Raw genomic sequence first — 26,353 nt, 5'->3', positions numbered from 1 at the left:
TCTGTTATGAATATTTTGAACACTGAATTAATATTAAGTACATATATCAAAAAGAAGATCCATAAAATGCACATTATTTCCTCTTCTTTTTGCTGCATGGCCACATTGAAGGAGAAAACAATGGCTGTCCTATTGCATGGAAGGAGCTGTCAAGTCACAGAGCAGCTTTGAGGTTTTTTTTATAGCTTTGCTTCTTCCATATTTTTCCTCATCAGTGTAAGGAAGGTTGCTGGTAAATAGCAAGCACGTTCTTTATTCTATTTGTATCTTCAGCTTAAGGAAGTCGATACAGTACCATATATTGCAGCATATTAATACCCAGAACACGGTACCCTGCAGCAGGAGCTGCTCCCATCATCTGTCCATCTGCTCTTTCAGTGTAAACTTCTTATCATTTTGATGTCGGGGTCAGACATGCTTCTCTTAGACCTCTTCATCTTGTGACACCTCCCAGGCAAACCTGCCTTTGAACTTCTTTCTAGCTCTGTATTGGTGTTGTCCGGTGTGGGGATTTCCCTGTGAGAGCCCAGCTTCCAGTGAGGCAGGATCTCCCAGGAATTGTTTTCACACCTCAGGTTCTCCTGTAGGACAGCAACCACTGGGAGGCTCTTTTTCTGCCAGTGGAAGAGTAACTGACTTCTGCTGCCCAGAGGAAGCCCAGGAACCTCAAAGCCCCACCTCTATCTCCCTGCCCAACCATTGGCCACTGACAAGCTTATTCACCAATTAGAGCCAACTGGGGGCATGGATCCTCAGTGTCTTATAGGCAGATGTGCGGGTCCCTGGGTGATTTGGGGAGCTGAATTAATACAAATAGCATTAGAACCAACCCACTATAATGGAACTCCCAGGGATGTCCTTTCTTTCTCTTAGTACATTCCTTGCAAACAAACAAACACCTAGCCATCATGGAGGTTGGCAATTCTTGGGATTTCAATGTGAAGCTTAGTAGCTGCTGGGTTCGGAAGGAAAGAGGAGGCAATTATTCTTGCCTACAGTTGATGCCAGGAGGAGAGGTCTGCTATGGTTCTGAAGAGAGCTAACGTGGATCTACCAAGGGTCTTTGTTTTAGCAAAGTGTCCCCTCCCCAAAGACATTTTTTGCAAAGTCCTTTGCTCAATAAAGTCCTAACATTAAAAAAAAAAAATTGGTAGGGCTTTGATTTATCTGAACAATGAATGGTATAACAGGGCCGTGGCTTCCACAGTAAACACAATATTGCCACATAAATGAACTTGGCTGCAAGAGGATTTAAGCTATATTGTTTTCACACATTGTAAAGTAAAGACTCAGTTCTCTTAGTGGGTGCATAGATATGAACACATGGAGATGCACAGAAATAGCAATATCCCCATATAAATCAACTCTGGTGTAGCCCACTCTCAAGGTTTCTAGAGACTCCTCCTGCCCCAGGGTACAATAAATCAAGAGAGACTGATTTTTTGGATTGTTTCTAACACTGAATGACCCAAGGGAAACTAAGGTTACTAGAGCAGGGTTGGAGATGGATTTCTGAGGCTACATTCTCTCAGCTGGGAGAAGGTCCTCCCTAGCTGTGGGCGGCAATCCTCGTTCAGGGGCTGCACTCTTCCCACTGATTAAGAAGGTCGAGAAGAATAATTTTATCTTTTAAAGTAAAACTTGAAGTTCCAAATAGGGTGTTTGCAATAGACGAGATCCTGAAGTTTTCAATGGCTCCACCAAGGGTCTTTGTTTCAGCAGAATGCCCTCTCTTCCAAGGGCGTTTTGGCTAAGTCCTTTGCTCATCAAGGCCAGCCAGGAACATCAAAAATTGGTAGGGCTTTGATTCCTCTCCAGACAAGATTAGGGAAGGACCTACCTACCTGATGAATGGCAGTTGCTACATTGTGTCCCTCAGCTGTTAGAAGACTCCGGGTTCCAGGTCAGCTCAAAAGGAACCTTGCTCTCTCAACCTTACCCTTCACTCCTCCTGCCTCAGCCTCCCTCCCACTCATCTTCTCTACCTTCTACGGATGGCTGGCTGAAGCTTGTGAACCGACATCTGCCAATAGTGGAGAATTAAAAGCTCCATGTTCCTTTTTTCACTATCCTACAGTACTTAAGATGTATTTTCAGATTCCAAAGTAATTCTCTTCTTTCAGAGGGAAAGAAAGCTAGCTCTCTCTCTCTCTCTCTCTCCTTCCTCCCTCCGTGTGTGTGTGTGTGTGTGTGTGTGTGTGTGTGTGTGTGTGTGTGTGTGGTGTGTGAATGTATGTGTATCCTTATCAAAAACCGGAACCGGTTACTCAAAGAAGTTAAAAGGCACTGCATAGAACAGAACAGAACTCCAGAACACCTAAGCGTTCCTAGTGCTCTGTTCAATGATTAACATAAAAGCTGAACCCAAGAGTCTTGTTCCTTCCAGGAGGGTACAATAGAAAAACTGAGCTGAATAGCCCAGGGTGATCCTGGGAAAGCCTGTTTGGCCGAAGGGACTAGTTCACGAAGTCTAGAGGAACCCGAGGTTCAGTCCCTCGGGCTCCTGAGCGATTTTCTGCAGAGTGGGCACGCGTTGGGGGCTGGGACGGGGGCTTGGATTCTCTATTCCTGAGCTGTCCCTTAAAGCTCCAAACTGTGGTGAGCTTGTGGAACTGGCTAGTTTCCATTCCCGCACAATTCCGTGGTTTTTGCTGGTGGCTTCGAGGCTCACGAATGCCTTTAGCCCATCCAGTCCTTGGCCCATGCCAAGTCAAGGAGCCGCTAAGACTGCGAGGCTTTGGGGAGCAGACGGGTGGGGGAGGGCGGCGCCGTCGCTGACCCGCGTTCCGGAGCTGCCAATCTCTCTGCTCACACCTCCTTCCCCACAGGCGCGGGAGCCCAGGCTAATCCCCCACCTCCCCATCTCCGACTGCGAGGGGTGCCCTGGGTGGGGAGTGGGGTAAATAATTGGCCAGAGGTCTGGCTTCCGAGTCTCCTCCACTTCCCAGCGGCTCCTGGGAACCTGGGGCTACGCAGTCCTAGAGGAACCTGAGACCAGGTAACAGGGGGCTCGTTCGGTCCCGGGTCCCAAAGCATCTCTGTGATAGCCATCTACGCGGGTTTGAGTGTAGGTTTCCTTCTAGAAGGTTAGTTTCAGCCCTAGCTCAAGTACCCAAGAGGGACAGGTGTCTTGGGCTACCTCGTGGGCTGGTCTCAACGGCCGCCATCCAGAGCAGACTGCTCTCCAACTTGCTGGGTTTCTAAAGCCCGGCTTCAGAGCACCAACGCTGAGTAAAGGATAAGGAGAGGAAGGCGGGGATGGTGTGTGAGCAATCACTAGCTTAGCCCATTTTCCCCAGGAGCTAGCACCATTCACCGTCTATGTAACAGGCACCAGCTGGAGGCAGCATCTTTTAGGTACCAGCTTCAGCAAAGCAAAGGCAGACTAGGGGTCCGGGAGCCCAGGGTGCACTGCAGGGCTCCGGCTCCCCTCCCACCCACCCCCACCCCGGCTGCGCCCAAGCCTCAGGATGCTCGTGGCTTTATGAGGTTCCCTTGCCGCCAAGTCTTCCATTAACACCTCCTTGGATTATTGAGAGGCTGGCAGGGCTGAGCGTGGCCTCAGAACGGGTGTCGGGGCACTGGCCGGAGGCTGAGCCCTCTGCCACCCCCACCCCCGCCTTTTTCCGATTTGAGAAAGCATAAACAGAAAATAAAAGACAGGTGGAGGAGGCTGCAGGTCAGAGGTGAGAGATTCAGGTCAATACTGGAAAAAGAAGGGAGGAGCAGAGGGAGAGAAGGAGGGAGGGAGGGAGGGAGGGAGGGAGGGAGAGAGAGAGAGAGAGAGAGAGAGAGAGAGAGAGAGAGAGAGAGAGAGAGAGAGAGAGAGAGAGAGAGAGAGAGAGAGGCTTAAGTTCATTCACTGGCTTGTTTATTTCATTAACCGAGTGAGACGCGGGGACTGGCCCACAGCCCTGACCGCCACATTTGGCCACCTCCTCTCCAAAAACCAAATTCTTGAGAAGAACCAAGACAAGATATCAAGGTAATACCCCGTTAGGTTGTAGTGGGGAGTGCTTTTCTCTCCCCCCCCCGCCCCCGCCCGGGGATGGGGTAGGGGGAGAGGCGCTTCTAGTCCGGGCGTCCCTGGAGCTCTGGAAGGGAAACTCAGCTAGGCTCTAACCTCCTGGGTCCCCGAATCTTAGCAGACAAGAGGCTGAGTCCCGCCCAACCAAGGGGAGAAGGTTCTTGGGCGCCCGGACGGTAATGTCTAGCTGACACGCCAGGTTTTCTTTTTTCTAACAGCACAACCGCATTTCACTGCGCGATCCACCCCTCTTACAGACAGAATGCTGAACGGCACCACGCTAGAGGCAGGTGAGTCCGCTCCAGATCCCTCAGTATTTTCCGTGCCAATGTTTTCTTGGGCGTATGTTCCAGGTAAGTGTGTGTGTGTGTGTGTGTGTGTGTGTGTGTGTGTGTGTGTGTGAGAGAGAGAGAGAGAGAGAGAGAGAGAGAGAGAGAGAGAGAGAGAGAGAGAGAGAGAGAGATTGACTGATTTTGTGTGTGTCCCAGTATGCGTATGTCTTCATTGAGTGGAAGGACCATATTTGTCTTAAAATTAAGCTATGCTTTGGAGGCTAGAAAAGATTTTTGACTTCCCGGAACCTGCTCCCCTTCCCTCACCTCCCATTTTGGCTCTTTGCTTCCGTTCTATTGATTTTCCTTGGAGTCTAGCTAGGGTCAGGGCTCTAGGCAGAGGTCAGGGTATCATCGGGCCTGAAGAAATAACACTCACAAGGGACTTGTGACCCTCTGTGGAGCTGCGGGATGTCTCCTTACTGGAAGCAAGTACCTTGTAGGGCTTGAATGGTAACTTATTATATTCGCATTTTGTTTGGTTGTTCATCACTAATCCATTGTCCCGCGTAGAATTTCCTGTTTGTTTTGGGGCTCTGGGGACACAGCAAGTCATAGGTAAAAGAGCTTCAATTTTCCGAAGCGAAAGCGCGGCATTCTAGACCCCCGGGGTGGTAGCCTTGTTGGGGATGGAGGTGGGGTCAAGATTCAAGAACACAGGTTTGAAGATAGCAAGCAGTCGTCATGGGCCTTTGTGGTCGCAGGTGTTCGTGCACTAGCAGGGCATGGACTTGCTTGTCCCTAACCCGGCGTAGACATCTGTCCCAGAGAACAGCAGGCAACAGTGCGAGTGTGGCAGCTGGACTGCGGCCTGCCGGCCTGGCCTGCGGAGAGTAGCATCTCCCAGGCTCCTGCAGGCACAACTCTGAAGGCTCACTTGCACGTCTAGAGAGAAGCTTTGCTCATAGGACTGAATCCGAGGTGCTCTGTGGTGCAGAAAGAGACTGGACCTGCCGTTATCGTTTTGGGGGAAGGTTTTACTCATAGAAAGCTGTCCAGAGAAAGGGTTGGGGAGTTACCGGCCATCTGCTCACCTCTAGCAGGGAGCAGCCCTTGTCTTCCAAGGCCAGTGGGCTCCACCAATGAAAGCAGGGCTCCTACCTTCATAACACCTCTGACTTTTCTTGGCTGTTTAGATACCCCCACATGCCAGAACCTAGACAAGATCTCCAAAGCTTCGCCTTTCCAACCAACAGTATTTTTAGGATCTGAAGGAAAGGAACTGTACCTTCTTATGGCCAAACTTGCGAGCATTGGATCAGGGTTATCACAATTCAGGTCTAAAGAGATCCTGGTCTCTTACAGCTAAAAGATGAGCATTTGCTGGGTTATTTTCCTCTCTGGAACCTAAAGCCATGCAGCTTTGGGACAAACCAGGGCATCTCTACTTTTACTCTTCTAGCCACCCCACCACCATCACCCAGGAGTCATCTAAGCCAGGGACCTTTCCCCAGGTGGGACTGCCTGAGCCCAGACAATGGCCCTTCATCCTTTTCTCCTATGCCCTCATAGAAACGCTGTAATCTGGTACACTAAATACAAACTCTTCTATTTCATTAGAATCCAGAATTTTACTTTACTGAAAGTTTTCACAGTAACCCCATGGATAGCCACAGAGCAGGAAAGAGCACAGTAGCTTTCCTATTCTGGGGGAAGAGGGCAGTGCCAAGCCAGGAACCTGCCTCACTGCCTCTAATAATACTTTAGCTTTGGAAAGAAGACTCCAGACCCTACTGTGAATGCAGGCCATCAGTTCCCCACATCCTGCACCTGTCCTGTCGACGGTGGTGAAGTCTTAGTCTCTGGAATTGAGCTCCTACTGCTCCAGTTTCCATGGGACATGTGCCACCCATTCAACTTGGAATTGGGAGGAAGAGAAAAACTTCCAGGGTGAAAGGAGAGTTTTGTTTTGTTTTTCCTGGCAAAGCTGCCAGGATGCTTTCCCTATTTAAAGCACTGAGAGCCCTTTAAGTGAAGAAAAGGAAGTGAGATGGGCTCTTCACCAGTCTCTTAGGAATCCTAGGCAAAAAGGTAGCACATTCTGTGTGACTCCTACTTCTCAGGCCATCTGCCCCTCTACTCCTTTAGGGCTTCTTTTTGAGGACCTGGGAAAGAAGAGTGGGCTGGCCCAATGGGGACTATTTCCCCAGAACTAACTAGGACCTCCCAAACTCTAGACCCCTTCCTCTTTCCCACCTTTCCAAAGACTTCCTGCATCCTCAGAGCAAGAAAAAAAAAAACCCACAAAAAACAAACAAACAAACCTTTGGCTTTTGGCTTCTTTATGGGAATGGCCAATCTCTGTTGACCCTGGAATGTATTACCGGAGTTTTAGAAGAAAGAACAGTTCTAGGTAGTTTTCATCTAGGAACAGGATAATAAGAGATACTTTACCCTGCTTCTCTTTACAGATGATTTAAAGATATGTGTAGAGAAAGGAGATTGGATGAATGAATGAATGAATGAATGAATGCAAGCTTACAAAGATGTCTGCCCAAAGTTGTGACTTTTTCTGAGAGATGTTTTTAAGTTTTCCTTCATGAAGTCAACATCTGACACCCAAGGTCAATTCCACACACTTCTATTTAAAAGTGGGTAGTGTTTAGGTAGAGTGGACCCCAGTCCTATATTTACTTTGGGCTTCCAGTCTCCTTGGGTTAATTGACTAGTTCTTTGGGTAGACCCCTCCTCTTTCTCCTCCTTTTTGGGCTCTGAGTCAGTTTAACTGCTGACTTGTATGAAGGCAATCTGCCCCTTTGTGAGCAGACCTGCTGTCTCTGAAAGGGCCCCTGACCCAGCCCCTCCTTGGGGCCCTTCCTGTGTGCACGTGGGTTTAGAGAGCTCAGTGATTTCCATCCAAAGGGGCTAATTACATTACTTACAGTAAATAGCCGTCCTGCTGTCAGGTAGGGCTGCCAAAATGGGGAGGGGGGAGTCTCCAGCTTAGTTCACTTGATTGGCTTCATTTTTTGTGTGAAATTGTGTTTTATGAGCTGTATTCTGGCACCCAGAGGACTCTAAAAGCGTCCAGTCTGCAAATAACATTGTTTTGACCCGGAGGGGGAAAAAGGTGGGGAAATAGTGGAGACTTGAGTTTCACGAAGAAGCGACCCCTGGAGCCTCAGAAAGTGAAGCTTTGGGACAGGAAGTTAGGCTGCTGCACCAGGAGTTGTCTCCTCCTCCCCATCCTTCTCCTCTCTTCCCCTTTCACGTCCTTTCTTCCCTCCCTCCTTCCTAAATCCCACTCTCGTTCACACCGTTCCTTTATTCTCTTCTTTCTTCCTTTCCTTCGCTAACCCCTTTCCCCAGTTTCTTCTCAGTCTTCCTTTCAGATTGGGCTTAAAGTTCCACGTGGAGCTGCCTGGGTGGAGGGAGGCGGCGGTGCTGCGGGGTGCTGCTTCAGCTTTCTAGACTGAAGCCCCGATCTTCCCCGGCAAGGCCGCAGAGTGGTGGAGAAGCCGAGACTGGCGAGCGCGGGGAAAGGAGCGAGAGCGACCAGGCTTTCTTCCCTTTCGCGGATTAAGTTCCTGTCGCTGCTCTTCGCATCAGGATCCTAGGATTTTTTTTTTTTTTTTTCTGGCCGTTTCAGTGAATCCACAATATCAGAGTATTGTGGTATTGTGGACACTTTTTAATAGGTCCAGAGGGAGGAAAAGGGCCGAGCTAACAAGAACAGAGGGCAACAGAACAATACCATCTCTTGTGAGAAGCAGTCTGCCATCCTGCCGGTTCGTTCTCACTTCCCCGCCTCCACCCCGAGCCTCTTTCACACCCTCCTAAGTGTGTGGAACACTAGCGCTATTGCCTCGTCCTACCTAGTTGGGCGTCCAGCACATCCAAGACCTGTGCACGTTGACAAATTCCAAAGGGGACTCTAGAATCTCCAAGAGTTTACCTTCACTCTAGAATTAGGTAAAAGAGTAATCCACCACTCCACGGCCAAGGTGTTTTTAACTATACAGGTCTACAAAACCATGTTCTGGTCTCTACACTCGAAAAATTATATATATATATATATATATATATATATATATATATATATATATATATATATGAAGTATTCCTCAGAAAAGTAGGCTCTCCACTCCCTTTCTTTACTCTGGTGGGCGGCTCAGATCCTGGTGGCACCGCCTGCCCTCAGGGAGGTTAGGCAAGCAGACAACAGTGGGAAGAGTGCTTTTAATAAGTACGTTAAGAAGAGATGGGGAGGAAGGGATCACACATTAAAAGTACCGTTTCCGTGGAGTGCTTCAAAGTCTGCAGGGGGCTTTATACATTTCTGGTGACAGCCTTGTAAAATGGGGATTTTAAAAAGTCTGCAGATGAGAAGGAAACTTAAGGTTTGGAGCTGATCTGTGCACTCCTGACTGGGGTCGGATGAACTAGGATCAAATCCAGGACGCGGACAATAAGGGCTCCTTTACTGCTTTAAAACATGACTGTTGGGAACTCTTGGAAGGATGTGTGCTTGAGGGTGTGTGTGTGTGTGTGTGTGTGTGTGTGCAGGCGCGCGTGAGGAGGGGGTAAAGGCCCCCTCCTTTTGCCTCTCCCCCCCAGTCCCCCACCCCTTTGTAATGTTTGTCCCTGCTTGCCCATCACCAGGGGGTTGAGAGGAGGTATGACAGGTCTTTGTTGTCTGAATAAAAATCCGTGGCAGCTCCAGGGAGAGGACTCCTCCTACTAGATTATCAAAAATGGGCTGGCTTTAGTCTCTTAACAAATTGGACAGAGCTCCGGCTGGAGCAGTCCCCAACGCAACCTACAGGCACTGGGAACTTGCAGGCAGCCGGGGACCGCTGAATAAAGCACTTCGTTTTCTTTCTTTGTGTTCAAAACTATTTTTCTTTCTTCCTTAGATTTTGTTTTCTTCCTCTCCCCCCACTTTACTCCCCCCCCCCAGCAGTTGTTTCCCATTAGTAACTCGATCTCTCACTGCAGTTAGATTCGCCTGCTTTCCCCTCCGTCCGCGTTTGTTTGTTTTCTGCACATCTCCTTCTGGAAAACGCTGGACCTCCCCACCCTCCCGGCCCCCTTTCCTGTCGTTCTTTTGCCCCGATCTGTTTCCTCTCAAGTAGACCTATTTCTACTCTGTCGTTTACTTCTTTTCTCTCTTGTCCCCGTCCCCCACGCGTCTCTACGCTCCTGCACCGCGCAGCCCTGTGCGGTCGGTTTTGCTTCTTCACTCGAATGAACTGAGAGCCCCAGGCTTGTGTTTATGGAAATAGTGGGGTGCCGAGCCGAAAACAATTCGTGTCCTTTCCGCCCCCCAGCCATGCTCTTCCACGGAATCTCCGGAGGCCACATCCAAGGTATCATGGAGGAGATGGAGCGCAGATCCAAGACCGAGGCCCGTCTGGCCAAAGGCACTCAGCTCAACGGCCGCGACGCGGTAAGGACCAACTCCGGCGCGGCGCCGGAGAAACTGCGAGTCTCCGGCCCGCCCAGGTTGGGGATGGCGGGTCCCGGGGACTTTTGCCTAGGGATGCGCGCTAGGTTTTCATGAGAGGTGTGCTTGCTAGGCATGGTTCCCCTTCCGAATCGAGGTGTCTAGGATGTTGCAGTCCTGAGCTCTCCAGCCTTTGTATAGCCGCTGATCGGGAGCCGACAGGGCAGCGGGCCTTGGAAGGAGCGGGCGCGCTCCCTACCAGCCACAAACTCCTGTCTCCGGCGACTCGGCCGCCAGGCCGGATCCGCCGCCCCGAGGGCAAGCCTTGGTGCAGGTAATAGGGGACCACTTGCCGGCAAGGCGTCCTTAACAGGCTGGAGCAGTGGGACTCTCAGTCTCTGGGATAGAAGACCAGACCCTTCAGAGTAGATCCCAACGCGCTGGTCCGTTTCCAATTCTTCGGACTCTCAAAGCTCAGCACCCGAAAACAGAGATTGTTAGGGGCTCTGCGTGCTTCTCAGCTACCGTGGCCACAAAATTGCTTTCTCTTCCTTACGGGGCGGCTGTCTTGAATAGTGGGAAATCGAATAAAACGCGAAGGAGCGGCTCCTTAGTCTAAAAGCAAGAACATGAACTCTACAACCCCAAGAGATGCAATCAACTATTGCGGTTCCTATACCTAACAGCAGTTATGTCTTCGTGAAAGTACTAGTATCCTAAACATGCTACTGAAGTCTGCGGAGATGACTCCGGGCAAAGAGTGCAGTGTAGACCCTCTATCACAGCAAGGACTGTAGCTCAAACTGACCGGAGAGGACTCTAGACAATCAGCAAGGGTTCGAGTAGATAGCTCACTATCCCTATTTACTATTGTACTATTTGTTCAATTAATTCAGTGAGAATCCAATATCCGAGTAAAGGACGAAATATATCCTTCCCATGCCGCCAAAATGTAACAGGGAAAACCCGGACTATTTCTGCTAGTCTGGGGAAAGGGTCCAGCGGTGAACTTCTTTTCACTTTTAACGGCTATGTTATTTTAAAAGCGGCGACCACATCCTGACTGGGATTCTCATAGTGAGTCTTATTGCCTTAGCTAGCCTCATTAGGATCTAGGTCTTAGATTGGGAATCAAAATTTCAAGATAATTATCTGTGCTGTTTATGCTGGCTAGAGAAAAAAAGCGAGTGTACAGAAAAGAATGGATGGGGGTTCTTCTTTCAGGACAGGCACTTCACTTCCTTACCAGGGATAGGACGACGGCCTTGAACAGAGAGAACAGCAAGATCTGCTAAGTATGTCCGAGTCACAATGACGGTCAAATTATTCTGCCTATAAAAAATTAAGAAAATAGAATTATAGTATTGTTTGTGTAAAAAAAATCCATGTACTTCAGAATTCTAGTTCTCAATAACAGTTTCTGTTATTTCATTTTGTGTATTGTTTGAAAGTCACACAATTTTAGCCTTAGTCATGCTACTTCTGGACAAACATCAAAACATCTTGTAGGCTCTCAGCAAGGTCAAGATGTGGAGATATTTTTAGAGTCACACGGCTAGGAGGATCAGGACGCTAGAAAGGGGAGAAGTTGCAAATGTTTCCCCCCACTTTTGCTTTTACGGGCTGTGGCCCTTGAAGCGATGCACTCTGTTTTGCTCTGGGGATTCGTTCTGCCGAGACGTCCCGGGTTGTGCGGCATTGCCCCGAATCCTCCCTCAGCCTTGTCTGGTGCTTTTTTCACAGGGTATGCCCCCGCTCAGCCCTGAGAAGCCTGCTCTGTGTGCCGGCTGCGGGGGCAAGATCTCCGACAGGTACTATCTGCTGGCCGTAGACAAACAGTGGCACCTTAGGTGCCTGAAGTGCTGTGAATGTAAGCTAGCCCTGGAATCTGAGCTCACCTGCTTTGCCAAGGACGGTAGCATTTACTGCAAGGAGGATTACTACAGGTACTCTCCCTCCCAACCCCATTCACACACTCCTCTGACCCAGTACACCTGATAGAGCCACTGCGAGAATCCAGAGTCCCTTCTCTGTCCCCATTATTGGCTTGTTCGGGGTACAGGTTCTTTTGTTTTGTTTTGTTTTGTCTCTGTTTTTCTGAAATGGGAAAAATTGCCTTAAAACTGCGTACACCCCATTGGTGAGGATGGGCGAGAAGGATCCCAGGATGTAATGAGTTTTATCAGGGTTTTCAGCTCTTCACAGCTCCCCTGGAAAAATCTGGGAGAAGAGTAAGGGCAGGTATCAGGTGAACAAGACAAGATTTTGTTGTTGTTCTGTTTTGTTGGTTCCCCTTAATATGAATTGGTCAACTTCCCTACTGTTGGCCCAGGCAGCAGCAACCAGGTGGATGACAATGGTCCTGTAAATGACTATGAAAAAGTCACAGAGGCTACTGCTCCCGAAATGGCTAATCAGAACCAGACTGAAGGAAACAAAAAACAACCAACCAACCAACCAAACAAACAAATAATCAAATAAACAAAACAAAGTAAAACAAAACAGAAGGAAACAAACAACAAAACACAAACAAACAAACAAACAAACAACAAGCAAACAAACACGGGAAAACAAAAATTCCAGCAGGTTGGGAAATGTTTGCCATCTAGCTCCCATCTAAGCAGAAGCAGGAGAGGTGCTAAAAGGATAGCTTTTTTTTTTTTTTTTCCCCGGAATTACCATTTTTTCTGGGGTGCCTGGCACGCTCAATACATAAAAGAGTGATATTATTTTGTCATCAGTAAAATCAGGCTTCTTCATTTGGCTTTGCAATTTAATATTCTTTCAATAGCGCTGCGAATTGACCAGTTCAGAGTTTTGTTTGTTTGCTTAAAAAAATACATTGAAGCTTAGTCCCTGGTTCTTTGGACTTTAATGTACGGATTCACTAGGACCAGAGAAGATCACCGAGCAAGGAAAGCTGATACTCAAAGAGGCCCTCAGCCAGAACTCCCTAGCTAGTCTTTGGCCCCTGTAGACTAAGCCCTGGTGCTGCGAATGGGAGTTAGGTCCTCCTTGTACCAGCTGGCTCCCTGATTCTCCTGTTTGCTTCCAGAAGGTTCTCTGTGCAGAGATGTGCCCGCTGCCACCTTGGCATTTCCGCCTCGGAGATGGTCATGCGCGCCCGAGACTCTGTCTACCATCTGAGCTGCTTCACTTGCTCCACTTGCAACAAGACCTTGACCACGGGAGACCATTTCGGTATGAAGGACAGCCTGGTGTACTGCCGCGCACACTTCGAGACCCTCTTGCAAGGGGAATATCCACCTCAACTGAGCTACACGGAGCTGGCGGCCAAGAGCGGCGGCTTGGCTTTGCCTTACTTCAATGGCACTGGCACCGTGCAGAAGGGGCGGCCCCGGAAGCGGAAGAGCCCAGCTCTGGGAGTAGATATCGTGAATTACAACTCAGGTGGGCCTCTAACTTAACCCACCCCGACAGCTCAGATCTCACACTGCTGGAGGAGAATTTAGCAGTGCGGGTTCTGCTCCAAGACCTAGTCACCAAGACAGTGCTTTGCCTAACGGGATCCCGTTCTCACCGAAGAGAAAGAAGTAAAGGAGATGGAAGGGGAGAGAGGATGGGTTATTGGTTATTGAACTTGTGGGGAAAAAAATTTATAACCGCGAGGCCGAAGTGACTTCCCCCAAACAGGGAAAGCCAAATCCTTGTTGCCCATTAGTTAATGAGCCCATTAGTTTCTGGCTCTCAGTTGGAGCAAAACAGCCCCAGGGCAATTCCTTTGTTGGAGCCAAATTATAGATCCTGGAGGAGGTTTTCCTAAATAGTTAATGGGGGGGGGGGGGGAAGAAAAGACTTCAGAGCCCAGCTCCACTCTGTCTAGAGGGGGCAGAGGCTGTGGTCACCAGCCCAAAGTTAATCAGCAACATAGTTGGCAAGGGTATTGAAGACTGAATCTCTGATCTGATCGTGCCAGTGAGTAACTGTAGGGTGGGACTCACTTTGCACAGCTGAGACAGCTGTGCCTCTGGAGGCTCAGGGTATCTAACCTCCTCACTCCCTGCCTGACAGATCATCAGATCATCTGGACCTCAGATAACCAGAGGAATCTCCAGGTCAAGTCCACTGGGGTGGCTTAGGGTTATCTCAGGCTGCTTGTCTACCATTTGCCAGCCTTCTCCCAATTCAAATCAGAGTACAGGCAACAGTTCCTAAAGACTTCCTTACTTTGGAGGACACACCTATCATTTATCAATCTGCCACACACGAAAGTGAGGCTACTTATTGTTGATATTCTGTCCCCACCTCAAGTCAGGATGTTGGCAGACCCTGAAGACCTGGGCTCTTAGTCAGAGTAAGCACAGAGGGAAAGGAAAGGGGGTTCCAGGAAACCCAGACTGGTTTGAGGAAGTTCAAAGAACTTGACTACTGTGATCTCCCATGCCCTGGCCCCAAACTATTTGGGAACTCAGCACACAGGGGCCTTGGGCTACTAGCAGTGACATACTGGCTGTGAGTATCCATTACTTACCATCTTCCAGTTCTCAATGTCTGGTGTGGCATGTGACTTGTAGGTCAAAGATAGTGGAGCAATATTCTACTTAAGTGATCTATTTAAGTGACACTGTGAACATCTGAACTGAGAGCCCCACTCTGATTCCCTAGTTCTCAGGTGGTCCTGAGCAGGTGCATTCCCTACGCTAGGTTGTGTCCTGGGATTCTCTTCCCAATTTAAAGGAATTCGTTTTTTTTGGGGGGGGGGGTGGCGCAGAGAGAAGGCTTCTCAGAGAAATGGAAATTTAGCCCAAAGAGGTTGCATCTGTCTCTAGTGAGTTCACATCTGGGCAGTGGCTGAACCAAGGGAAAGGGGCCAATAGAGGGGCTAAGGGTAGGTCATGTGGGGGCAGCAAGCTCAGCCCAGGGGTTGGCCAAGGGCATTAGTGGCTGTGCCTGGTTTCACCCTGGCCTGGGGACCCCTGCTAAGCTGGGACAGAGCTTTGCCTAGGGTCCAGTTGCCCAGTGCACATTCTATATTTTTTAATGCATTGGCACTCAAGGACACTAATTGTTCTTTATTGATAGAAGATGACATTAAAGTTTCCAGCCACTTACTAAGGCCTGACCCTGCTACAGAGAGGGGAGAGAAGGAGAGAGGAGCAGAAAGTCAGAGGAGGGAGGGAGACAGGGTTCTAAACAACTAGTAGGAGAGGGGAGGATGCTTGCTCCCGGTGAAATCCAGAGGGGTGGTGGGGATTTCTAGTCTAGTCAAACTGGGAGTGAGCTCTGCTGTTTGCTTGTTTCATTTAATCTAATTAGCTAAATTTGGTTTTTCCTTGGATCTTACATTATGTTAAACAGACGCAAGAAGCTTTCGGAATAATAGAGTTTAACTTCACGTGGTTTTTACTTTTCTGAAGATAAATAGAGGGGGGTGGGGGGGTGGGGGAGAAAGCTAGCGTAGATTCTTAGTTTGCCCCTTAGGGTTGCTCAGGTTTTGAGTAAGTTGTTCTGTTCCAGGAGCGGGAAAGCGGCCCAGGCTGACCCACTGCACCTTCTCAACATGTGCTCCCTTACCTGGATACTCCCAGAAGCATGAGCAAATAGTACACATACTTTAAGATTAGGTGAAGAGGATCTGGAGGAATTGGTTTAAAACAATCTAACCCAAATTACCTGCATTTACAAAAAGTGCTTATGATTCAAATGATACCTTGTCACACAGTCCAGTGGAGATGGAGCAGGGGTGTGTGGGTCAGCAAGTTTAAAGCACGTTCAAATATAGATCATACGTTTTCAAAGCCCATCAGTTTTAGCATGCTCTGGGTTTTCTATTGCTGCTTCTGTTGAAATGAAAAGCTTCATAAAGAACAGAATTAATGGGGTCCAAATAAGTCCATACAGTGAGTTTTTAAAAGCACATACATAAAGCATGATCAGGATCCAAAGACTGTCAGAGAACCAGTGAGACTTGGTGGACATCAGTTAGTGCTTGCCACAGGGCAAGTATCCTTCAGTGAGAATGTTCCTAGAGGCATAGATAATTTATCAGAAATGTTGGATTGAAGTAAAGCCCTCCAAAGGTGAAAGGATTAGCCTAGGGTAGACATGTCCTCCATGGGTAACTGACCATTAACTAAGAAACTGGATTTTTGCTACTTCTCAAAACCTCCCTCCCGCGAGGTTCTTTCCTCTAAATGTGCAAGATTTCTGTTGTTGAATTAGCCTGGCACTGACCCCTAGTGGTCTCCCAGGAATTAGTTAATTCTCAGAAGGTTCCGAACCTTTCAGAACAGAAACTACTTGTAGATAGGTGACCATCTCCCAAGCAACCGAATGTAAACCATTTAGCTCCTCTCGTTAACTTCAGTAACAACAGATGTGTAGTTGCAGGTGGAGATTTGAAGAGATTTAAAGAGAGTTATTTGTTCTTATAATTCAGGGAGGAAATATCCCTAAAGCTTAGACACAGGGGAAACAATCATTTGCAAATTTACATAAAGCTTTTGCCCACTAACCACAAGCAATTTGGGATATGCTGATTTAAACTGTGGCAAAAATAGATTTCTCTATCACGTTGGAAAATGTAGAGGCAAACATAGCCACATGAATATTATATATCGTAAGACAAGCCTGATACCTGTGTTCTTACACACTGAATTGGTATGTGCCAGCAAACCCAATAACGTTTTTTCTAATGTACTCAATTGCTATATCCAGTTTGCAATGAGCAAATCCAAACTGAGAGTATGTAGAGAAGCGATTTCCTCAAATCTTATTTTAATTTTTTTCCTTTGGATTCATTTCAAATGATGAATAGCTAAATAGCTAGATTGGGGATAGTATTCACTTTTAGGAAATGTTATCCTGGGAGAGGACGAATAAGTAAGTGCATTATTTAAACATCAAGTTTATGTCTCTGTCACCATCGATGCGTTCCTCAGGAAAACTTCCTCACATAGGCTAGGCCTGATATCTCATTTGAAGAGGCCTCCGATGAATGGAATGTGCCTCTTTGACCATTTGCTGAGGGTATATTTGTAATCTGGCTGTGAAATATGGCTCAGTTTACTGGAGATAACCTACTTTTATAGTCACAAGATACTGTTTCATCCATCTGAGGATCTGAAAGTGCAATTCTGCACACTATTTGAAGCTGACATATCCCCACTGGGATGAAATAGGGTAAAATGTAAAATATGTTCTCTCTGTTATCTCTGGGAAATGTGTTTTCATTCTGGCTGGCTTAAGAAGCTTAAGCTCAAGGTTTGACACTATTCATGTGACTTGGACACTATCTCCACCGGATCTGGCTTTGTATTAACGAGAGCTTGTAATTTCTTGGTGAACAAACAGCTCATACTTGTTGAGTTTACAGCCTTGTTTTTGACTTAGGGAACCCAAAGGAGACTATGATCCAGTCCTTTCCCTCAGAGGACTCAGGGACACCTGCTCTTTTGTATGACTGCTCTTCTATAATCTCTCCGTCCCCCCTTTGTGTCTTAGGACACACAAAAGGTCATAATTCATTTTATTATATTTGGGATAATTTCTCACTAAACGAGTTTTTTTTTTTTTAAAGTAGGTTACCACAATATATGTGCTGCTTTCTGAGCACATATGTGTACATAGACATACTGATTGGCTAGAAAAATCTGAAAGAAATTCTAACCAGAGCCTGGCAGGCAGACAACATTGTAAAAAGCAGGAGAAGGGTAATGTTAAGAGATGTCTCCCTTTTTTCAAGATTTAAGCTTTTCCTTCATAATGACATGAGCAGCTTGATTTTAAATAATGCATTGAAGCACAGGATGGTCAAATGTGACATCAGATAAATATATGAAATAAGGGCTTAAAGGACCAAAGATGGTGAATTTGCAGAGGTAAGTCAGAAACTATTACTAAAATGCTTTCACCTGTAGTCATATGTGCAGAACCGGGATATGTCTTTAAATATGAAGACCTTCTACATCCCGAGGATGAGGACCTTCCCCTAGTTTAAAGTGTGACTTATTTTGCCCCTGGTGCCAAGGAGGATTTTCCAGGAGCAGAGAAGATGCTGCCGTCTCCCTGTCAGGCCAGTGAGTGGCACAGCTCACAGCTGACTCGCACACATTCAGAACACAGGGGACCAAGCTGGATAGAAACCATCAGTGTTATCTCAGCAGTGAGCTGTGGGGAGTGCTTCGGGCATGAGTGAACAGGAAGGCTAGGCTCATTTTCCTTTAGAAATATTTATTAGAATAACTCCAAGGGAAAAGTGTTTTCTTCCTGGCATAGCCCAAGCTAACCAGTGATAGCTAAACTCTTCAAATACAATGCTCTTATGATGCTCTAAGACATTAAAAAAAAGGTCATTTTCTCGTGTGCGTGTGCGCGCGCGTGCGTGTGTGTGTGTGTGTGTGTGTGTGTGTGTGTGTGTGTGTGCGCTGCTGGATAACTTGAAACTTGTGGACACCTGGGTGGAGATCCACATAAACCATCAGAAAAAGGTTCTTCCTCCTTTCCTCCTCCTCCTCTTCCTCCTCTTCTCTCCCTCCTCTTCCTCCGCTTTCTCTTTCTCCTCCTCTTTCTCTTCATCTTCTTCCTCTTCCTCCTCTTCCTCCTCCTTCTCTTCTGATGTTCTCATGTTGTTCTTCCTCTCACTCCCCACATTTCCCCCAACGTTTTTTACTGAGCATCAAGCAGAGGAAAGGACTTAACTCATGTTTTCTATTACGTAAACTAGCTGTGTCTGGATAGCCTAGGTTAGCCAACTGTAGCCAAGGTCTTCTTGTCTAGATATCACTCACCACTGGGTGGACAGCCCTTTGCTTTATGAAGGCAGCAGTATCATACACCCTGCACCCTTTAAGCCAGTGTAGAAGTTTCCACTGAACAGTTGTTCGCTCTTTATTGCTGCAACAGGTTGTAATGAGAATGAGGCAGACCACTTGGACCGGGACCAGCAGCCTTATCCACCTTCACAGAAGACCAAACGGATGCGAACTTCCTTCAAGCATCACCAGCTCCGGACCATGAAATCCTACTTTGCCATCAACCATAACCCAGATGCCAAGGACCTCAAGCAGCTTGCTCAAAAGACAGGCCTGACCAAAAGAGTTTTGCAGGTAAGACACATCCATCATTGGCTTTGTTGATATCTCCTCCCTTCCCCCTGACAGTGACTAGTTCTCTTCCCTAATCATTCGGACATGGCTATTTCCTATTATTGCTTCCTAGTCGGCTCCTTCCTTAGTTGTCTTCCTACAGGGATTTCCTGGAGGGAACTCAGGGAGGCATTCAGGATTCACAATCTCCCTACAGATGGAAAGCTGGGCTCCAAAACCACATTGCTGTATACATGGTGCTGACTTTATTTAAACAAGGATCGCCTGTAGAGATTTCACTCAAGTGGGGTTTAGTGTACTAGTTTCTAAGGATCTACTGTCCCATACCCACCCACTACATAGTTATGACTTTCCAAATTCAAGTGGCCCACCCCTAGCTCTTGTGCAGTCAAAAATAAGGTTAACATCTCAGAAAGCAGTTGGAGTAGGAATTTTTTTCCGTTTTATAATTAAAAACCTGGGGTTCTTCCTGGTGTTGAGTTGCTTCCCCAGACTTTTGGGAAGAGTTATAAAATCATACAAGGTTGCCATGAGTGACCTGCCATCTCCTCCTCCTCAGTAACCAATAGCAGATATTTTCTGCTCTCCTGTATCTCTTTGGTAGTTTGGGGTCTGTGAGTGGGAAGAGTTTTACTGTTGTACAGCATTTGTCAGGTGACAGAATAGCAAACAGCTTAAACTTTCTGCTGTTCCCTTCAAGTGAATAGTCCTACTTTGAGACACTTTTAGTGACCCTGTTTTTCCCTATTCTTTTGAGGGATGGCATATTTCCCCCTAGAATCTATGCCTTTGTTTCTGTAGTATCTCTGCTCCAGTATCAGTTATCCCAAGTGGCACATTTAATTCAGGGATATGTAAATTAAGAGAGTATAAATCTATTCTACTAGTGGAATTAGTTTATCTTGAAAGAAGTAGAAAAAGTCCACTTTCTTTCCAAGAAAAAAAAAAAAAAGATATCTAAAAGGAGAAATAGACGAAAGAAAAGAAAAAGAGAAAAAAAAGGAAGAGAGAAAAGAACTTAAAAAAAAATCGATAAAGAAATCAATTGGGATTGGTTTGCAGGTTTGGTTCCAAAACGCACGAGCCAAATTCAGAAGGAACCTTTTGCGGCAGGAGAATGGGGGTGTTGATAAAGCTGACGGCACGTCGCTTCCGGCCCCGCCCTCAGCAGACAGCGGCGCTCTCACTCCACCCGGCACTGCGACCACTTTAACAGACCTGACCAATCCCACTGTCACTGTAGTGACAACTGTGACCTCTAACATGGACAGCCACGAATCCGGAAGCCCCTCACAAACTACCTTAACGAACCTTTTCTAACATTGGTTTTTTGGTTTTGTTTTTTTGGGTTTTTTTTTTTTTTTGTTTTTGTTTTTTTTTTTTTGTTTTTTTAAAAAAAGGATTCTTCCTCTTTTTATTATTATTCTAATATTATTATTTTATTATTTACAAGACTTTTCCCCCCTTCTTCTAACCCACAAGATATTTGGGGAATAAAATAGCAGCTTGGTGTGTAGCATCTACACCACTTGGCTATGAGTTTACAGTATTGTCGCTTTTGAGTGAACACATTTGCTCTGCAAGATGGATTTGACCATTTTTCTTTAATCGTTTTTTTTTTTTTTTTCCAGTTGGTAAGGGAAGATTTTGAATCATTCTAATAAGTGCCTCTTAAAATTGTATGTTACTTATTTCCAGAATCTCAAAGGGAAAAAAGAATGGTATTATGATGGGTGAATTATATTCTTGTTCCTGTGATCAGGTTATTAATGAACTATTAATTTTTAATTGTTTTTTAAATCTTACATTAATCTTACAATTAAAAAAATTTTATATTAAAAAATTAAAAAACCGAAATATAGTATTACTGTTCTTTTTAACTTGAACTACTAATTCAAATGAAGAATATAATTAAACAAAAATGTTAATATCAATTTTAAATAGTAATGATTAACTGGGTGGGCAGTCTAACTCAGGAATGTGACTTCCTGCTGTTAGAGTTGTCCAGACCTCCATCCCAACTCTTTATTGCTTTTCAAAAAAAAAAAATCTTAAACTCCCCAAAAATTACACTTAGAATTTGAAATTCTATACTTTTGACCTCCCAAAACACACAGAAAAAAGAGAAAAGAAAACTCAGCCAGTCTCTGAAACTATTTTTTCTACTTTATCATTTTTCCTAGAGAAATGGAAATAAGCAAAATATAATTTTTTAAGAAGTAAAATTATTGGCAAAATTTAATTAATACTTGATTAATTGGCTTCAGCTGTACCATGATATTGTATCTGGCATTCTACATAATGTCTTTTCTTTCTTTCTTTTAAAAAACAACTTAGTAAACTAATACCAACAATGAGAATTATTTGGTTTTTCTTTATTTCATTTTGGCACAGGTTGATTTATGTATAAAATCTTTTTAACATTACAGATGTGAAGTTATGACTCTTTAAAGTAGATAAACTCAGAAGCCTTGTGGATGCCAAGCTGAATATATTTCCTAGTTTACAGTAGCATTTTTTTCCCTTTTAATTTAAGGTGAAATCTTAATGGTCTGGGCAGTGGTGAATGTTCATCTATCTGCTTCTGTTGTAGTTAAAAAAAAAAAAACCAACTAGATTGCGGATTTCCTAAAATAATAAAAAAAGAAGTCAAGATCTATGTCTTGCTTTAGTGGATTGTTAAGAATAACTTTGCACATACTGTCCACTTTTTTGCACCCCTTAAATCTCCTCTGGTGGTCGAAGTGGCTATTTAATAGATTTTAAAGGTGCCCTTCTGGCTGTATAAATGTGTGGTTACATATCGACACTTCACTGCCCACATTAAAGTGCATTATTGTAACTTTTGCTCAGGGTCTTTAGAAAATTAGCACAGAAAGTAGCTTATTTTTAAAAAAAAGATGATGATGGAAGAGAAGTTAACACTGTAACAGAAGAAAAGTGTGATCGCCATTATATATTTAGCAAGTGTGGTCATCTTCTATGGAGCTTAAATCTTGACCTTTCATATTTCTCTTACATTTTGGGCATTTACCACTAACCAGACCAAACAATCTTGGTAAGGCTGAGATCTTATTAACACACTTTTACAGGTAAAATATCGAGACTTATAAATTTTGTTCTTTGACAGAACAATATATGGTACTACAGATCTACTTTATTAAGTAGACTAATTATAACTCAGTTCTCCTATGTGCCTTATGATATAACTTGGAAGTGAGTTTGTGAAAAATCAGGATATATGTGTTGTTTGTTAAATTAACTGTTAACCCTTTCGACACCTCGCTAGTTTTGTACTGTTTTACCTCTTATTTCTGAAACTCTTTTTATGGTGTATCCTGTTAGAGGGGACAAACATGTCATAGAAAGCAGTTGTGCACTCTTTCAAAAATAGTTGATAAATTCAATAATCTTATATATTGAGCTTCGTGTTTATAGTACAGTAAGTGGTCTAGCAAAAATTGTCCATGTTCCTTTGTTTATTGATAAATGCATTGTATAGAAACTATTTCCCCTAAATATTTATGGACCAAACAGTTGTGATATATCCTATTAAATTTGTGTGAATAAACAATTTTGAATCTAAGGAGTTTTATTTCCCATCAGTTTTATTTAAGTTTTACTTGTATTAGTTTGTTTTCAATATCTAAGTGTGAAAGCTAAGAAATAGCAGCTCAATTAAAAAATTCAAACCGACAAATAGTTCTTAGGTTTCCAAACTTCTGATTCATATCAAATGCACACACCATTGTATATAAAATCTGATTCAATCTTGAAATACTCTTAAATATTTGTGTTTATAATAAAAGTAATGCCCCATTGATTTGACTCAGTTCAATTTTTAGAATAAAAATAAATGAGCAGATCTGTAATTGCATGAAAAGAAACCTTAAATATTATTGAGTTAATATTAGGTCTATTGAGCACAAGTGGATATTTGTAAATCTAAATAGAAATTGCAGACCCCTAAAAGCCAAGTTGCTCTGTAGTTAATAAATTGTCACTATGATTTTTTTTCAGGGAGAACAAATCTTGGGGCATTACAGCCAAACATCCCGACGTTTGAAAATTCCCTAAAGTATTAAAAGAAGGGGAAAAGTTTGATCGGAAATCCACTGCAGTGAAGACAAAGACACTATTAGGTTATGATAATCATACATTTAAAAGTTTATTGAACCAAAAGAGAGAGAGAGAGAGAGAGAGAGAGAGAGAGAGAGAGAGAAAGAGAGTGAGACTTAAATGTCATTTATTGAATGTTAACAAAACCTGTTCTTTATGATGTCCAACACAAATGAAGGCTTAGCCTCTTGTGGTTTAACAAAAGAGCGAGATAAACCATGTCTAAAACCAGAGCAAGCTGGCAGTAATATGCCCTTCCCACATTTGGAGAAAATTATTATGGAAACAATTCCCACACATTTGTCAAGCACAATAGCTGTAAAATAAAGTACAAAAACATCCATTTCATCTGCTTGCTAATGTGTATCAGTCCTACCTGTTAATGGCATTTTCCAATTGTAAATTCAGAGAATAACTTCTACTCATTAATGAGAGAATAGGGATGAAGCCCAGTCATTTTAGTACTATTGTCTCCCCTTCCTTTCTAAACAGAAGGCTCTGCATGCACTTTTGCATCTGTCACCTCTAGTGTACACCTCTGTAATGATGACTTTGCTGTTTCCTGTATGATAAATAGCTTTCATTAATAAACATTTTATTTGATGCAAACATAGTTAACTTTATGTTAAGCACATATTGTTGAAATTAATTTTGAGCACTGTCTTAAAGAGGCAGGACAGTACACTTGTAGCTTGTTATGCCCAGGGGAAAAAAAAATCCAGACTAGATAATGAGGTGAAATTATTTTTTTTCTAACTTTTTATGGCTTATTTTTCACTTACTATATTTAGTTGACATATAGATGAAAATGAAATAGTAGTCCCAAATTACAGCAAAAATAAATATCAGAATAAATTATTAGGTAAAATTTCAGCAATCATTTTTAGAACCTAGGGTAACATTTATAGATTCTCTGTGAGTTTACACGTTCACTATGCAATGAGCAAATTTATTGAAGCATACAAGTATATTCTGAGCTCTGACATTTTGTTCTTTGTGTAGTTCAGGGTGCACAAGGCATCAGAAACAAGGGACCAATGGGCAAGAAGAGCAAATATTTAGGGATGAGGCTTTTTTTTTTTTTAAACTGTGAAAGGGAATACTTGAAGAAAGAATTTTTCTAAAGCTACTTTTACTTAGCTGTATATCCAAAGCACATGTTAAACAAGTTAGCATGTAGAATACTTTCCAGAAAAAAATTTCCTTATGAAATTTTTATTACATACAAATAAACCCTATGTAAAAGATGTAAGTTTTACCAATGACAGACATTTTTTAAAAAATCCCACTTGTATTTATTCTCAGAATTTTGAATGTTTTCTCAAACACTTTCACTTCCTGAATGCTAAACAAGGGGGAAAAAGTTTCAAGGACAGGTGTCAACTTACTAACAATGCTCCCAGAATGCACCATGACAAGTGGACTACTTGAGTGATCATGGAACATGTTGGTTTTTGTCAGTTCCTTGGATGCTCATGCCTCATCCGACTCTCTTCCGTGGCACTAGCAACCTGAATGGATTTTCCAACACACTTTCATCCAGAGTGTTGAAATCTTGGTCGTGAAAGCTTTGCCTTCTTTTCCTGATCTGTCACCTAGAGGGTAGTTTCATTTTGAAATATTTTGGAAGTTGGCCTGTTTTTGCAGACTTTTAACTATTTGTCTGGTATGTGAAGTGCGGGAAGAGACCAAAGAGAGAAAGAACGTAGCTGAAATTAGACATCTGAAAAAAATAATACAAATTTGAAACAGGCACATTTGTTTTAAAAGGAGAGGAAAAGAACACTAATTATGTGTGAGGGAAGAGGAAAAAGCACGTGAAACAGACTTGGAAGGCCCAACACACTTTCCTATGGTGTACGACAGTCATCAGTCTGGGCAACTGCAAATTTATTGTTTGGCATGGAAGACTGAGGACATTTTAGATGGGTGCAGGGCACCAGATTTTATAGCTTCTACCTCCCCAATGCCTAGACAAGTCTAACTTCTGGCAAATTGATCCTAGGCACACAAACTCTTACCGACAGTATCTGTGAACTTTGGTTGAATACCACTGTAATATTGACTTACATAGTAGGTAGGCTTTTGATACTTCAAATAGGGCAAAACTTCATAACAGAGAAACCAAAGCACACAAGTCTTAAAGCCTTGGTGATTTTCATTACCTAAAAAGTCAATAGCTTTATTTAGCCAACCCCCTGTGGAATTTGCTGTACAGATTTCAGAGTGAAAGCCTCTTTTATTAGCCACATATAAGATAGCATCATTTTCTATTGCAGTTTGCCTGCAAAGAACATTGTGGTGTGAGGCATTCAAAGTGGGAAGTGCTGAGGCAAAACCATGGCATTCTATCATTTTAGGCTTTTAAGGAAATACAAAATATAATGCTGTTGTTATAAAAATATAAAGTTTTGGATAGAGTTTTCTTATTTCATTTTCAACTGTGTCACTAGCACAGTAGCTTCACTTGTAGGAAGACTATGAACTGCCAAGGAGATCCAAGATCTTTCATACTATATGGTCACTAGACATCAGGAGACAGTAAGAACACTGGGGCTTAGTCTAGATTACAAAAATAATGTTGCATTTTCCTTGAAAATGTGCATATAGAAAAGGTCTGTATTAGCCTGTGGGTGAATCTATTTTCTATTTCTAATGGGAAGTCAATTCTGAAGACTGAAAGAAAAATAACACTAACACAACAAAACTCTGATGTACAACTCTTTGCTTTACAGGCAATGGCAAAAAATTGAAACTGAATCTCTTTAGGTTTTGCTCTTGATTTTTAGGTGGTTTTTCATCATGCCTATTTTGTCTTTGTAATATTTCTCAAATTAATATGATTTCCTTTATCTTCAAAATAATATCCCAAGTTAAAATATTCTTTTTAATGCCTTCTGGGAACATTCCCATTTTATTTTACTGAAGTTCGTAGAAAAAAGAAAAAGTTCAGAACTGTGCATGATGCTCAAGGAAATCCCTGAATAGGATGTAAGCAGCAATATAATTGCCAGGATTCATTTCCTTGTTAACTGTGTTGCAAAATAGATGTTTCAACCAGACAGCACCTCCCGCTCCCTACATTTCTCTGTGAACAGAAATAAAAAAGTTAACCAACCCAACCATGTATCCATTGGCAAGTTTCTCGTCTCTTGGATTGTTGATTTTTGCTTCTCCATATTACATTTTATCTTGTGCTGAAATGTCAAGAAAAAGGCAAGGATAAAGATCCAGGCATCAGCCCTGGGTAGAAAGTTCTGGTGTCTGTTTCTGTGTCCCTTCAGCTCCCTTGTTAGAACCATCAAGAATGTTTCTTTCTTTTGGACTTTTCTGTTTATACCCTGCATGATCTCAGAAATTACTCTGAAGAATACCTGGATACATTTTATGGTTATTTGAAATAAAATTTGCTACAAATAAG

General features: G+C 43.9%; 1 protein-coding gene across 5 annotated transcripts; it reads left to right on the top strand.

The window, feature by feature from the left end:
- Nucleotides 1-3,856: 3,856 nt before the first annotated feature.
- Nucleotides 3,857-26,353, top strand: Lhx9 (LIM homeobox 9). Of its 5 annotated transcripts, none has more exons than XM_034513642.2 (7): nucleotides 3,857-3,985; nucleotides 4,246-4,317; nucleotides 9,630-9,748; nucleotides 11,489-11,691; nucleotides 12,801-13,156; nucleotides 18,611-18,813; nucleotides 22,834-26,353. In XM_034513642.2, exons 2-7 carry the CDS (start codon nucleotides 4,290-4,292, stop codon nucleotides 22,888-22,890), a joined length of 966 nt encoding a protein of 321 aa, XP_034369533.1. In that variant the 5' UTR covers nucleotides 3,857-3,985; nucleotides 4,246-4,289; the 3' UTR covers nucleotides 22,891-26,353. The 5 variants fall into 5 exon arrangements, with proteins under 5 accessions (XP_034369533.1, XP_034369531.1, XP_076797397.1 ...); XM_034513640.2 differs by lacking the exon at nucleotides 22,834-26,353 and adding an exon at nucleotides 19,876-20,183; XM_076941282.1 differs by lacking the exons at nucleotides 3,857-3,985; nucleotides 4,246-4,317; nucleotides 22,834-26,353 and adding an exon at nucleotides 19,876-20,183 and having other exon boundaries at nucleotides 9,071-9,748; nucleotides 12,804-13,156.

The sequence above is a fragment of the Arvicanthis niloticus genome, chromosome 10 (genome assembly GCF_011762505.2).
Source record: "Arvicanthis niloticus isolate mArvNil1 chromosome 10, mArvNil1.pat.X, whole genome shotgun sequence".
NCBI lineage: Eukaryota > Metazoa > Chordata > Mammalia > Rodentia > Muridae > Arvicanthis > Arvicanthis niloticus.
This window is presented reverse-complemented; position numbering and strand designations above follow the sequence as displayed.

Excerpts from the sequence above, each read along its gene's own strand:
- Lhx9 (XM_034513639.2), top strand. The coding sequence starts at position 9,575 with ATGGAAATAGTGGGGTGCCGAGCCGAAAACAATTCGTGTCCTTTCCGC. Across the intron at positions 9,749-11,488 it reads AGCTCAACGGCCGCGACGCG|GGTATGCCCCCGCTCAGCCC; the intron begins GTAAGGACCAAC and ends CTTTTTTCACAG. Across the intron at positions 13,157-18,610 it reads TATCGTGAATTACAACTCAG|GTTGTAATGAGAATGAGGCA; the intron begins GTGGGCCTCTAA and ends TTGCTGCAACAG.